The sequence below is a fragment of the Trachemys scripta genome, chromosome 1, assembly GCF_013100865.1.
Source record: "Trachemys scripta elegans isolate TJP31775 chromosome 1, CAS_Tse_1.0, whole genome shotgun sequence".
Taxonomy (NCBI): Eukaryota; Metazoa; Chordata; order Testudines; family Emydidae; genus Trachemys; species Trachemys scripta.
In genome coordinates this window covers 333,416,285-333,431,809 of record NC_048298.1, presented here as the reverse complement: position 1 = coordinate 333,431,809, position 15,525 = coordinate 333,416,285, and the positions used below count along the sequence as shown (strand labels likewise).

Below are 15,525 nucleotides of genomic sequence, written 5' to 3'. Positions count from 1 at the left end.
GTTCTGTGCCTGTGTTTTTCCCGTAGTCACTTTGCAAGTAAAACTAAACAGCAGAGACAGAAGCTGCATTTTCTATATTTGCTGTTCTTTTCTTTACCCTTTTGTGTGTGTTTGTCATGTTTTCTCTTCTAGGAAATGGGATTGGACTGCAACAACAGCCCATCTTAACTAACTTCTCTTCCCTGTGAAAAGGCCAGTTATTACCATCTTTAATACCACCTCCAGTATTAAAACAGGTAAAAACAGGAGGGTTTGTTAGTTAGTTAGTTTGTTTGAAACTCTCTCTGCAGGGGAACAAGGGATCATAATGGTCCCTTCCGACCTTAAAGTCTATGAGTCTATGTTGTGAAAATGAAGGCCTTACTTAATACTTTATATTTCGTAGGCTCTAGCTCTTTTGCTTTCTTTTCTGTTTCTTTAATAAAAGGTTTAAACGGTTTTAAATGATGTTTGCCATGGTACTACGCAGGCTGAGGTCTCTGTATACCAAACCCTGTTAAAAACGGCTTAATGTTGGGCAGTTTCTGGGTCATGTTAACACCGTTGACTCTTTGGGCCCATTTATTCCATCAAAATTAATACCACAGGGGCAAATTCAACTGATTTCAGTGGAGTTGCATCAGGGATGCCTTTCTCCCTGGACTCATAAGTGTATCCCCCTTGACTCTGACTGAGAGGAAGATTTGTCGATGGTTGAAGGCTTTGTCTGTACTGTCTCCCCAGTCCCCAAGCTCTTTCAGTCATTAACACATTACATGGAAATAACCCAGAAGATCAGGCTTTTTACAACGCTAATCCCTCTTAATGCAGTGAGTGTCTTTGGGGTGTAGCGAATTTATACTTCTCTGCAATGCCCTGTATGTGCCACTCACTGAAAACCAGTACGAAGCCTGGGAACTGCGATAGCCCTGGGCCCGCCATAAAGCCAGGAGGTAATCCAAGTTCAGAAATGGCCTTCCTTGTTTTCAGTCTGGCCATAGCTTTGCGCCAGCCTATGGGTCCTCTTCACTGATCTATGACAGCTCTCCTCTGTGGTCCATTCCCATTACCCAGCCAGCATGAGCCCAAGGACCTTCACCCCTGCAGCCCATGCGTCTCTGTCACTCTTCATCTGATTTCAGCTCTCATCTGGAAAGATTTCTTTTCCTCTCTTTCCTCGAGCTTTTTCTTTTTTTAATCTCCCATTGTCTCTTCCTGTTCTGGGCTTGGCCGTGTACAGGTTTCTTGTATTTTTTCCCACCCTACAAATACCTGTGCCGCTGCTGGTTTATGTAAATAAATGCCGCTGGTGTGTTGTAACACGCAGAAAGCATTTTGGGTACGAACGACACTGTGCAAACTAAAGTCCCATTGAATTGCTATTGCTGCTGAGAGTATGATTCTGGATCATTTGCTGGGATCATCTGGCTATATCTCACCTAAGCAGCCTCGGCCCTCAGTGACACAGGCGCTGGCTTCCTCCTTTCCCCAGGGCTGTTCAACCCCCGCCCCTCACTCCACCCTACCCACAAGACCCCACCCCTGCCCCGCCTCTTCCTGCCCCTGCTCCATCCCCACTCCATGCAATTCCGCCCCCTTCCCCCAGCGCCTCCTGCATTCCCGGGAACAGCTGGTTGCTGCAATTGGGAGACACTGGGAGGGAGTGGGAGGAGTTGATTGGCACCTAGGGTGACCAGACAGCAAGTGTGAAAAATCAAGACAGGGGATGGGGGGTTAATAGGAACCTATATAAGAAAAAACCCCAAAAATAGGGACTGTCCCTATAAAATCGGGACATCTGGTCACCCTATTGGTACGTATGCTCAGTGGCATCTCAGTCTCTCCTGTTCTTTAGCATACAATTTAGTTTCCTGAGGACTGACATGTTTTGGTCTAACTAAAGTCTTTGGGCTAAATGCAGAGGCAATTGGGTGAAATTTAACAGCCTGTGTTGTACAGGAGGGCAGAACAGATGATCTGATGGTCTCTTCTGGCCTTAGACTCTATGAAACGGTTAATCATGTTTATTACGTAGTGCCTAAGCACACCAAGAATGGGGCTGCATTGTGCTAGGGCCTGTAAAAACAGCGTAACAGACGGTCCCTGCCCCAAGAGTTTACAATCTGAATACTCACAGCAGACCCAGGGTAGGGGAATGGAGTGTAACACACAAGCAGAGTGAACAATGTGATGGTGGCAAACGTCAGGTTAGTTCCATGATTTTGGGGTGGAGGGAGGGGACTCAGGGGAGGCAGGGAGTAGTTAGGAGGGGATAAGCTAAACAGAAAGAAACATGAAGCAAGCACAGCCAATACTAGTAGCAATAAGGAGACCAGAAACCAGTGCAACATAGAAATCATTAGGAACTATCTAACTAACCCAGTCTAATACATGGGTGTTTTTTTTAAAACGTGCACACTTCTGCACTAGCTAGAAGCCAGGATGCCTGTATTGGAACTCTGATGCCGATTTTGACTTTGTGAGTGGTTGGTGATCACTGATATCAATAGAGATGGGCTGGTTTGCACCAGGTGAGGCCTTGCCTTATCTCTTGGGTGATTTTCCTCACTGTTGTCCAAAGGTCTTACAAACCATTGAAAACGTACTCCATGATCGCAGAGCAATGCATACGTGGTTTGTGGTTTTTAAATACAGCAAAAAGCATCCTCCGTTCCTTTTCCTTGCATGGTCCCATTTCACCTTCTTTGTATCTAATGACTCGTGATGGGCCTGAGGTGACAAATTGGGAGCGAGACCTGAATGGTGCCAGAACTCAGTGTGGTTCAGATCCAGGGTTTTGGTTTAGCCCAGGATAGAGACAGCTGCAATGATCTAGAGTGAGACTTCCTCAGAGCTCCAAGGGTGTTTGCAACTGGAGTTTGCTGTGTGCCCATCTCTAGTAATTGCGTGATTATGGTAATTACACACAAAAAGATAATTTCTTAATCATGTGTAATGAGCACCCTTCAGCTAGCAAGCTATGCACACGCTCGTTCCAGCTATTCACAGGCTTCTAATCCACCTCCTTTTGTACTGACTCTGTCCTTAGTTACCATACACAGCTTCTCTGAGATGCTTTGTAATGGTTTGATGACTGGATTTTGTCTAATTTCTTCTTGGTTGTTACCTGACAAACCCTGTCACTACAAATACTGTACTGTGTTTTATTGCCTTAACAGGTGTGGGAATTTCCTAACATCCGTTCCATTCCCAGTGATGAGAGTCACCATAATGCAGGTACCAAAAGCTTAAGGTTTACATTTAGCAAGCTCTGTAGCGCAAAGACCATCTTTCTGTTCTGTGTCTGCATAGCGCAGAGCACCATGGGGTCTTGGTGCAGGAATAGGGCTCCTCGATATTATCGCAACCCAAATAATAAACAATAGCAATCACTAAGGGTTTCCTCTTTAAAGGTCAAAAGGTCTGAATCTCTTATCGCATGCACTGGTTCTATACTGGTGTGAAACTATTAACTACATTGGCGTTGCTCCAGATTTACATTGGTGTGAAAGGACAGAGAATCAGGCCCACTACCTTCCAAATCCACATTGAAATATTTGGGACTTTCTTCAATGCTTCATCTTGGGCCACTTTTGAATCAGGGGTTTTGTGCCCAGCCCACTGCAGGGGGGACATTGTTTTGGGGCTCCTGGAATGACTGCCCAGCTCTCTTCCTACCTTGCTAGAATTAGCTCCCTCAGCTAAATAAATAAATAAATGGAAATATCCTATCTCCTAGAACTGGAAGGGACCTTAAAAGGTCATTGAGTCCAGCCCCCTGCCTTCACTAGCAGGACCAAAGACTGATTTTGCTCTAGATCCCTAAGTGGCCCCCTCCAGGATTGAACTCACAACCCTGGGTTTAGCAGGCCAATGCTCAAACCACTGAGCTATCCTGCCCCGCTAATCAAGTTAGAAAAGAGAAGCAGGCCACCCTGGCCCAGAGCCTCAAAGCTAGTTAGTTGCCTAACTGTTTCTGAGGATCTGGTCCCGTGCTTATAGTGATGACTCACTAAAGGTGAAATTCACCCCATGCACAGGGCCAGCCTAAGGCATATGCACCACTTAAGTCTTACCTGAAGGCTTAAATGGAGTATAGTAGAGCAGTCCAAATTTTGGCATTAAAACAATGAAAATTAGGTTTTTGACTGAACAAAGTTTTTCAGGAAAAGTATCTGATCTTTGCAAAAAGTTGTGATGTTTCATCAAAAAAAAAAAAAAAAAAAAAGACAACTGAAAGCAGAAAAAAAATAGGGTTTGGGCTGAAATTAATTAGAAAATTCCACTGCAATGCATCATGGGAGTTGTAGTTCATGTGACTCATGCCCCTCATTCATCTCTATGGGCTGGGGTTTTCAACTGGATGCATCTCCCATGATGCCCCAAAGCTATTTGACTCCCATGATGTATTGCAGTATCTCAGCAAGAGGGGACACTGTGGTGCATTATGGGAGATGTAATCCCACCAAGGTACTTGGCCAATAGAGGAGAACTGGGGCATGGAACACCTGAACTACAAGTCCCCTGAAGCACTATGGTAGCATTGCTCAAGTGAAATTTTTGGGTGTCACTTTTCCACCAAAAAAGTTCACCCTGCTCTAGTGTTTAGGACCTGTGTTGGCCTTAAAAAGTATAAGATGCTCTTGACTGCAGAATAAAGGCAAGGGATTTTATCTTCCCATTGAATATTGTATACAGCAGGGATTCTCAAACTGGGGGTCGGGACCCCTCAAGGGGTCACGAGGTTATTACCTGGGGGGTTGAGAGTTGTCACCCTCCACCCCAAACTCCGCTTTGCCTCCAGCATTTATAGTGGAATTAAATATATTAAAAAGTGGTTTTAATGCATAAGGAGGGGTCACACTCAGAGGCTTGCTACGTGAAAGGGGTCACCAGTACAAAAGTCTGACCCCTGCTTAATCAAATGGCATCCAAATGTGGGTTTTTAAACATCAGTTAAAAAATTATATTGCATTAATCCTCTGAGGATTTCAAAAAGAACTGCTGACCCTGTAAATTAGGCTCCTAGGATCAGCCCTAAAATCCAATATGATACCTGCACGAGTCTGTCTCTCACCTGCCAATGTGAGCCACGGTACCTCAGCTGAAATCAGTGGCATTTCACCAGTATAAGCGAAGGGCGCATCAGACCCATGGGCTTTCTCTGCTCAACCAAATATAAATCCATCATGATCAAGTAAAATAAATGACGCTGATAGAAGTAATGTTTCAGGGACTGACGAGCCACAGAAAATCCCATTCCAAGCAGTTCACCATTTTTATTGTATGCCGTAGGACTATACATGTTTCATGCAGGCTATGTGTTTATCCCAGCTGCCACTCAGAATGAAGTGCTTCACTTCATGTGGGTGGGTCCTGGGCTAAGGTACTTGGTTCCTGGTCTGTAGTACCGGTGGCTTTATCGAGGGTCCTGCAAGCAGAAAAAGAGAGTCATTCCACAGCTGCTAGACTGAACCGGTGATCAAAGACCACAGAACATGCCCCCCGCCCCTCGCCAATTGGTATTGGCCTAGCATTGAATCACTGCATGGAGTGCATTCATTTATTATAAACCCAATCAATAGTTTATACGTTCACCGTATTGATGATGGGCCTGATTCTGCTCTCATTTAGGGACTGATCTAAAGCTCATTGAAGTCAATGGGTGTCTTTCCATATACTTCACTGGGCTTTGGGTCAGGCCCGTGCACTGGTTTTATTACACCTGTGCAGCTTCATTGACTTCAGCAGACTTGCTCTGGGTTTGGACACAAACAGGATCAGGCCCAATGGAAAGCCACAAAACGGCTATGAAAAATGTTTGCCAATTGATTATAACCTGCATAGGAAGTCAAAGGGTGTCACACTGTAAAATTGTATAATAAATAAGCAGTGTGTTTCCCTCAAAGCAAGCAGTGACTGCTGGTGAATGCCCTGTAACGTAAGGGACCTATGTGCTATAAATTAAGGGGTGACTCGTCTGCCCTGAGCTTCTTAGGGACCCCCTGAAGTGCTCGGATCCTGCCGTGTCATTAAAATGATTGGCTTTACCAAACAGCAGATGCCTGAAAAATACAGGCCAGGGTTTAGGGTGAGCAGATAGCAATGTGAAAAATCGGGACACTTTCTTTTGGGGGTGGGGAAATGGGGGTATAGGTGAGTATATAAGACAAAGCCCCTAATATCGGGACGGTCCCAATAATATTGGGACGTCTGCTCACCCTACCAGGATTCCACTCTGCCAACACCTTTCATGTGTAACTTCAGCAATCCAAGGGAGCTCACAGACGTGGGTGGTGGGTGAAGCTTCCCCGGGGGGCTAGCTCTCTGTCCCCCGCTCTGCCCCAGGCCTCTCCCCATCCCCACTCAGCCCCCGCTCTGCTGCTCACCACATCCCTCCTCTCCTCCACCCCCCCCTTGCGAGGACCCCGCCTGCCTGCCTGCCACTGGCCACATCCCTCCTCACCCCTCACCCCCCCTTAAGACTCCCCCTCCCCTGCCCACCACTCGCTGCTTCCCTTCTCACCTCCCCGCCCCTGCATGACCCCCCGCCCACCACATCCCTCCTCACCCCCGCAAGACCCCCACTGCTCATTGCGTTCCCTCCTCATCCCCCTGCCCCTGCGAGACCCCCCTGCCCTCCACGTCCCTCCTTACCCCCTCAAGACCCCCACCATGCACCGCTTGTCTTGTTCCCGCCTCACCCCCCCCACACTCGCCACTCACTGTGTCCCTCCTCACCCCCCAGTTCCCACAGGGGATGGGGTGGAGGAGAGGAGGGATGCGGTGAGCAGCGGCGACCTCTGGAGAGGGGGGGTGGAGTGGAGGAGAGGAGGGACTGATTCACCAAGCAGTGGTCGGTGGTGGGGGCCTCGGGGAAGGGCGGAGCAGGGAGGGGAAGAGGCAGAGCGCAGGCGGGGCCACCATGGGCCAAGTATCTAGCAGCGGGTCAGAGATGGCTGTGCCATGGGAGGCTTAGCCTCCCCTGGCCTATTATACCCATCGCCCATGATGACAGATCCTGTTTTGGGGCGGGGGGACCCAGATGTTGGGCATTGGTATTAATTAGCGCTCCACGGGGCCAGCTCCTCAGCTGGTGGAAATCGGTGTAGTTCCATTGGAGTCAATGCCGATTTAACCAGCTGAGGTGCTGGGCCCATGTGCTGAGGAGGACAGTCCATGGGGACCACAGTAGGAGGTGCTACATGCCCGGGGTCAGTGTAGGTAGAGGATCCTGGAATCAGGGAGGATGGTGGGGGAACAAGCTGAGGGAGATCAGGGCAGGAGGCAGATTGGCTCAGGGCAGGAAAAGGAGGAGATCTGCGGGGTTGGCGTACAGCAGGTGAGAACTGGAAGGAAAGGATCTCCGGGGTCAGGAAGGGCAATGGATGGGATCCATGTTGATCAGTAAGGAAATGGAAGGGGGATTTCTGGGGCAGGAGAGGCACATGGGAAGGGAGAGATGCAGTGGGTGGGACAGGCTCTCTGAGGTCACAGAGGCAGAACGGAGATGCAGGCGGAATCCTGGCCAGATTTAAAATGGCTGCTGTCACAGGGCGGCGGCCATTTAAAATATCTGGGAACTGCATTGCCCTTTTCAATGAGACTCATGCTCAGGCTCTGGCCATATGTACAGAGCGATGAGAGTTGGGATTAAAAGGCAGGGCGGATTTTGTGGCCAGTGCCCTGCCCCTGTGAGTGTAGGCACAGTAGTGTCTGCCCGGCTGATCGAATGCAGGGCAATCCGGGTTTGCAGCCTGTGAGCGTGACTTTCCCTGCAAGAGGCTATATGTCAGCTCAGCCTGGAGCCTGGACTGGGAGCTGCTCAGCTAGGAACAATCTCACTCGTGTCCAGGGTTTACCTGCCCTCCACACTCACAGCAAGGAGGATTTTTCTGCCAGAACATATTGGCAAGGGGCCTGTGGCTACTTCCCCACCCCCCGGGGCAGGGAGTGAGCTGGTAACACAACTGGCTTTCTGCAGAGGCGGGGGGGTGCACAGTGAGAGAGCTGAGAGCTGGCCATAACTTGGGAGTAGGGGAAGCCAAGAAGGAGGTGAGCCCAACACCTAAGGACAATGGAGTCAGTGGGAGTGTCAGGCCTACAGCAGTGCTCCACCTGGCCTAGTCATGTTAGGGCGCTGCACTGAATGCCTTGGGGAATATTTACACTGCATCTAGGAGCCAGCCTCAGTCAGGGCCGGCTCCAGGCACCAGCCTACCAAGCATGTTCGTGGGGCGGCACCTGGAGGGGGGCGGCGCTCAGGGTTGGGGTTTTTTTTTTTAAACATACTGGGGCTGTTGGGGCACCCGGTGGCACTCCAGCCCGAGAGCGGGACCGCGACTGGGCTCGCTGCCCTCCCCCAGCGCTCCGGCCAGTCGGGGAGAGCAGGGCCCTGGCCGGGCTCGCTGCCCTCCTCCTGGCGCTCTGGCTGGTATGGGAGAGCGGGGCCCCGGCCGGGCTCGCCGCCCTCCCCTGCTGCGCTCCCCGCCAGGGCATGGCGGGAGGCTTTTTTGCCTGGGGCGGCAAAAAAGCCAGAGCCGGCCCTGGCCTCAGTCCACAGACTCCTGTTAACATGCTAAAAATAGCTGTGTAGACGCAGTGACTTGTGCTGGGGCTCTGAAGCCCGGAGTGGGGTTCAGAACCTGAGCTCCAGCCCAAGATGCACCATCAAAGCAATGTCTACACAGCGATGTTGAAGGTGCTCGCGTAAGTCTGTGAACCCGGGCTGTGAGGCTTTCGCCTAGACGCAATGTAGACATACCCTTGGAGGCCAAAGTCCTCTTGGCATAGTACAGGAACAGCAATGAAAGTTCCCCTGCATCACCCTGTGCAAATATGCCTCAACCAGCAACACACAGGCAGGCTATTCATCTGTATTTAAACTGGACAGACCTCTTTTTGGGTGGTTTGTCCCTTATAAATAAATAAATAAATTAATGGAGATATCCCATCTCCTAGAACTGGAAGGGACCTTGAAAGGTCATCGAGTCCAGCCCCCTGCCTTCACTAGCAGGACCAAGTACTTGATTTTGCCCCAGATCCCCAAGTGGCCCCCTCAAGGATTGAACTCACAACCCTGGGTTTAGCAGGCCAATGCTCAAACCACTGAGCTATCCCTCCCCCCTTGTCCGGTACTGAGACAAAACCAGACCTGGTTTTGTTCAGTATCGGATGGGGATGCCATTTTGAAGAGGCCACGTCGACGGGGGGTGGAATGGCACATGCTTCAAAATGGTGTCCTCTCTCTGTGGCGTGACCTCGTCCACACCGGGCATGTGAAGGCAGGCCAGCGGGGACAAGGTTACGCCGGTGGGGCGGGCCTCTGCCATTCCCCGAAGTACCAGAATGCTCAGTATTCTGGGAATGTGTCAGCAGACACCCTAGCGGTGAGAGGGCCTTTCAGTCTCCATGCCCCCATGCAGCACTTGTGCTGTGAACAGTTCTCCCCTAGGAGCTGAGCTGAGACCACCAGCTTCTCTCATGTAAGCCACTGAATGACCATGAGATGGGAATGTCTCAGCCGGCTATGCAGCAGCCTCCTGGAGGCGAAAAGGTCCACCAGGCCCCTCATTGACATCCTTCATGAGAAACTGAAATAAGAATAATAGTGTGATAGTCATTTCAAACAAAGTTCATTCACAACAGGTGCTAAAATGGGGCAGGGAGGCTGCATTAATTCCCTCTGAAATCCCTGGTGAAGGAAGGACACAAGAAACAAAACATCCCCCACACACCCCACATCTTCCAGCACACACAAAACAACCAACTGGATCATGTTCAGTGGACTTGGGCAAAGTGAGTCAGGAAGGTGAAATATCTACAATCAGAACAAGTGGTAGTTTGAAAGAAAAGCCAGCTCCTGAAATAGAACTGTCTCAATTTATAGATTGTGTGTTAAAAATTCCTGTTGTCTCAGCCAGGCAAGGCACTTATCTGAAGTTCTTTGCACTCTCACGGCCCGTCTGTGACAACGTATTGTCCAACAAAACTGGGGTCTCGCCAAGTTTGCAGCAAAAATTAATGATGTGCTATGACAAGGTGACAGATCGGTGCCCTAAGGACGGGATGGATGCTAGGCAGCAGCTCATAACTCTGGTTGCAGGCAGCTTGGGAAAGAGATCTGGCAAGAAATGCAGGGGTTTAGTAGTGAATTATCAGGCGTCTTAATAACCGGCCAGCATTTAACAGCTTTAAACAACAGACTGAGATACTGTATGTCACACACCTAACCCTTAGCGTGCTAACAGGAGGCTGTGGCCCCAGGCGGGGAGGCTGGCGCCCAGCTGCAGTGTAGACATGCCCCAAGGCACTCAATGCAGCGCCCTAAACTGACTGGGCTGGATGGAGAGGTGCTGTGGGCCTAAAGGGCCCACTGACTCCATTGTCCATAGGCGTTGGGCTCCCCTTCTTCCAGAGACGGGAGCCCACCTCCTGATTCTTCTCCCTTACATCACCACTACGCTGGTGTCACGCCTCAGCCTGGTTTGCACTGGTGTAAATGTGTTTAGAATTGGCCAGCTCGTCTGCTGGTGTACATGGATATAGCTTCATTAAAAACAGTGGGCCAGAATCAGCGCTATGGGTTGGGCATGAACTTAGGAGGCAAAGGACCTTGCTTCTCATCCTAGCTCTGATGCTGACTCACTTTGGGCAAGTCACTTAACCATTTGGTACCTCAGGGTATTAGGGATATGAGATTTCGCCACCTTTGTGAAGTAGTTTGAGATCTTCAGATGAAAAAGAGCTAGAGGCAAATTGCTATGATTTGTAACTAAGGTTTATCTTTGGTAAACAAGGACTGAGCTGCTAAGAATTTGGAATAAGGAGAAGTGCTGGTACCCAGCGCTTGCCAGAAAAAGAACCAAGGCGCATGAATGTTCCTGCTCCATTTGGACACTGGAGTTTTTGTTCCTAGCTTCTTCATCTCTGTACATTCGTTTATCCTAAGGGCCTGATCCTCAGCTGGTGTCAGTGGGCATAGCATAGACCTGAATTGCATGTCATTTATTTGCCTAGGCGCCTGCTCTGCTCATGTCATCATGAACCTGGGGCTAGATTCACAACATGGACATAGCCATCTAATGCCTAGGCGTCCTGCTGCCCAATGGAATCCTCCGCCCCAAGTTATGCACCCAGGCTCCCCATGGGCACAGTTAGGCACGTAAGAAAGGGATTCACAGAAAGCAGGATGCTGAGTGCAGAGCCACCTACGCTAGGCAGTAGGAAATGCCAAAAAGAGGAGCTGGGAGGCAGCACGCATGCAAGCCAGCCCATTGTAGCCACCACCCTGTGGTTAGTCACTCACCGGAGAGGCAGAAAATTCAGGTTTAAGTCCCTGAACTAAGTCAGGGATTCAAACCTGGATCTCCCCATTCCAGATGAGTCCCCTCACTATAGGGCTATTGGGTAGCCTGGGACAGACATATACTCTAGCCAGCCCCCTACATGCCTGCTCCTGGCTGTGTGTGCAGGTGAGGTATGCTCTGAGCACCCCAACCAAGTTATGGCCCACAGACGAGATAAGAGGGGGAAATGCCTAATTTGATCATTCTTCCAGGGCTCAGGTGTGACCAAGGGCTCCCAGCAGCTTTGCGACAGCAGGACCATCCTAGGCGGCTTTGCGGTTGCCCACCGGCAGAACTTTAGGTGCCTAGGGCCTACGGGGTTAGGTGTCAGCTGAGCGGCGGTTTTGTAAATGTCAGTGACACCTAAATGTTGGCCTCAGGTGCCTTAAGAGGCAGTTAGGTGCCCATGTCCCTTTGTGAATCTAGCCCTTGGTCACCTTCCTACTCCTCAATGAAGGATCCAATATTGTGGCATCTGCAGTGTTAATCACTTCCCCGCCTGTGTGTTCTCTTTTCTAAGCTGCTGAGAGATAGAGGCAGGATGGTCTAGTGGACTGAGCATGAAGATGGGCACTCTTAAGTTCCTAGTTTCAGCCAGAAGGGACCAGTATGGTCATCACGTCTGAGCTCCTGCCTGGTACAGACCAAAGAACCTCACCCAGTAAACTCTGCCTCAGGCCCATATCTTCTGGTTGAGCTCAATTCTAATTAAGTTAAATTGTAATCCCAGGTCACCAAATGTCTTGCTGTGAGGCCTCAGGTGCGTCACTGAGGCCTAGATCCTCAGGGTATTTAGATGCCTACCTCCCGTTAATTTCAGTGGGCGCTAGGCACCTAAATAGGTTTGAGGGGCTAGGCCTTAGCCTCTCTGTGGCTCATCTGTAGAGTGGGGAGAGTAATACCATTTCCCTTGCCTCTTCTGAGAAGTGTGAGCATTAATTAGGGAATATTTCCAAGTGCCTTGTAAATACAGGGCCGCACACCTTTGAGTCGCACGGATGGACTGAACGCAGCACCAGGTGTTAGATCCTGATCCTCTGACTCACAGTGGATACTCTGCTAGCAATCCCATTGATTTCAATGCAGAGTCATTTACTCAGTGTGAGGAAGGCCCTGTATGAGCACTGACTCTCATCAGAACTAAGGGGAACAGATCTGTCCTTCATAGTGGCATGCCCCTTGCCACACATCCCTGCCTTCTCTCCCCTTCCAGCTCCTTCATGCACCTCACACCATACATCGTCTCTGGCTTGCTCCCGTGGCTGTAGCTGGCACTGTATTATGATGTCACACAACAGTACAGTTCCTGAAGGAAACCTTTTCACTGGTGACTGGCAGGCTCCCATTGTCCCTCATCAGGTCTTTTACTAACATGCTGCTCCTTCTCTATAGCTAACTGCACCCAGTGATCCCATTGTACGCAATGGCAGGTCTCCAGTTGGAGATCATTAGGAGCAGAGTGTGGTGATGGGGTAGCAGTTCAGTGAGTGCATATAAGCATTGCCATCCACACCCTCCTCAGAGAATATTTTGTTGTGGGATGCTGTAGGAACTGAGAAGCAAGGATGGAGCTGTGACTCTCTCGGTCTCAATGCAGTCCCGGCTCTGCCCCTCACAAGGGCAGGCCACAGCTGAGCAGTGCAAACCAGAACAATCAGGCTGTCGTCCAGGCAGACTGCAAACAGCCCTGTTGAAATCCACCCTTGAAATGTCTCCTGCTGCTGATCCAGCCTCTGCGGCTTCCTCTGGAAAAGGCGTCTGCTTTGATGTCCACTGAGGCAGCTTTTGATGTGGCTCCCGCTGCTTTCTCTGTTCTGCTAGGAAAGGCTGTTGCGTTGACATCTGCTGCTGTTATGGCTTCTGCAGCTTTCTTTGCCCTTCTGGGCTCCACAAGCTCTTTCCCAGCCTTCACAGCTCACGTGGCTGCACAGTCCCATGAAAATCCAAGAGACCCCATGAATTCTTCTGCACGGAGCCCCATGTTCTGCCAGCAGCACCAGCGCTGCAAAGGCAGAAGGTCACATTACAGCGCTGAAGAGGGAGGACGCCTGGGCAGAAGGCACAGGGCTGAGTGGGGTTACCCACTGCTGTAAGAGAGAGGTGTGGGAGGGAACGGAAGCACAAGCACAACAATCCCCAAAGGTTGCTACGATAGACGTAGCAGTGAGGCCAACTGCTGCCCAGGCAACCAGGCCAGACAGACAGTGCTCTGGCAGACTGGAGACAGGGGTGCCGAAGCCGTACCACAGACAGAGAGGGAAGCGGGGCCCTTGAGGGGTGAGGTATCATTGTTTATTCTCACCAGTTACATAGCGATGGACCTATCATCTCAGGGACGCCCCCAGGAGCTTACACTGCACACGAGACGGGCACTCGGGGCGGGCGTGGGGACGCTGGAGGGATTCCTGTCAGAGGCAGGTTTTCAGGAAGGCTTTGAAGGAGAAGGCACTTAATGGACGGGAAGTGGGAGCGGTTTAAGGGTGAGGGAGGGGCTGCACGACAGCATCCCCCCAATACTGAGGGTGAGTGAAGAATGTGGCGGGGAATGAGAGAGGGGCAGAGAGAGCAAAAGGGGAAGCAACGTGCGATGACAGAGGGAGAGGAGGTGGTGGTGACCTCTCTCTTCTCTGAAGGGTGGCTGAGCCACACTCTGTCCTGAGAGGGTCCCGGGGTACCGAGGCTTGTCCCAGTGAGAGGAGGTCGCCACAGACAGTCAGCTAGCAGGACTGGGGACTCAGGTGCAGTGTGACCAGCAGCTCCCCGCGCAGCAGACAGCAGCACTGAACGGCATCTTCGAAACAGCACATGCGCTGCCCTGTTCTGATCTGCAGCTGCCTCTCCCTGCCCTATAGGCCACACGGAAACCCCTGCTGCTGAGATGGAAAAGCACAGTGCAAAGCCCGGCCTTTTGGGATGACGTCAGCTCCCAGGACTTACATGACCCTTTCAGTAAGGAACCCAGTGAGTTTCAGTGTATGGGCAAGGGGCCTACCCTAGTAGAATGGAGCAAGGCAACACACCCATCCCATGCAGTGGTGTCTTGCTGGCCATGGGCGATGTGAAGAAAGGCCACTACTACACAACAGGACACTCAGACAATTTGCTTTAAAAGCCGATGTGGGTGGGAGATCATGAGGTATCATGATGACAACAAAGTAGTTTCAAATCTCAACCAATGATTATTGGAAATGAATTTTCTCTTTGCTGGCAAACATTCCTTCCAGCTGTTGCTTATGTTTACTTTGCCTTAGCCACTGTCTTCTGAGAGAGCACGGACTTCTCCATCCTGTAGCTCACTTTATGCAGCAGCCTCTCCATAGAGCGAGCTGGCATTCGAGACACCCAAAAGGTCCTTTCAATCTATGCACAGATTTGTCATGAGTCTCACGTGTCCTCCATCCTGGCATTCATTGGGTAGGTAGCTTTTCAAAAGGCAGCCTGCAACAGAAATCCATGTTGCTTACAAGGAATCTCCACACTTCACAATGAGACACCAGTCATCAAATACCAGAGGTTTATTACCCCTTCCTGCAAACCTTTATTCATGTGAGTAGTCCTAGTAATTTCAATAGATTTATTCACACGAGTAAGGATTTGTATGATTGGGCCCTTAAACCCACAGACTTACCAAGTAGCTACTGTAGATAGGTGACCAAGATCTGGCTGAGGTCTGACGTCTGGAAGCACCAGGGCATTTTGCTACAGCACTGGGGATAATATTCTTAGCACTGAACGCTAGCTATATTCAAGTCCACGCTTAGAAAAACATTTCTTGTTCCTGTATAGTTCTCTAGTTTCTGATGCTGCAGTTGTTGAAAGAAGAACACAATTATTTCTAGGACACTGGGAAACACCAGCAATGTTAGAGACATCTGCCTTGACATTCCTGTTCTCTTTGGCAGTCCACTGACCCAATATATACAATATCGAGACACAAAAGACAGGATTCATCTCTGCGGGTGGCATGTCAGCCAGTGAGATATATTCTTGACTTAAATTAATGGAGATATCCTATCTCCTAGAACTAGAAGTGACCTTGAAAGGTCATTGAGTCCAGCCCCCTGCCTTCACTAGCAGGACCAAGTACTGATTTTGCCCCAGATCCCTAAGTGGCCACCTCAAGGATTGAACTCACAATCCTGGGTTTAACAGGCCAATGCTCAAACCACTGAGCTATCCCTCCCCTTTGACTTTAACA

At 50.1% G+C, this 15,525-nt stretch overlaps 1 protein-coding gene across 1 annotated transcript in view; it reads right to left on the bottom strand.

Annotated features, from left to right (window-relative positions):
• Positions 1–5,243: 5,243 nt before the first annotated feature.
• MAP6 (microtubule associated protein 6) overlaps positions 5,244–15,525 on the bottom strand; it is a 59,015-nt gene continuing 48,733 nt past the window's right edge. Inside the window, exon 5 of the mRNA XM_034779613.1 lies at positions 5,244–5,410. Coding sequence (XP_034635504.1) covers positions 5,361–5,410 — 50 coding nt within the window. The 3' untranslated portion in view covers positions 5,244–5,360. The remainder of the gene's footprint in view (positions 5,411–15,525) is intronic.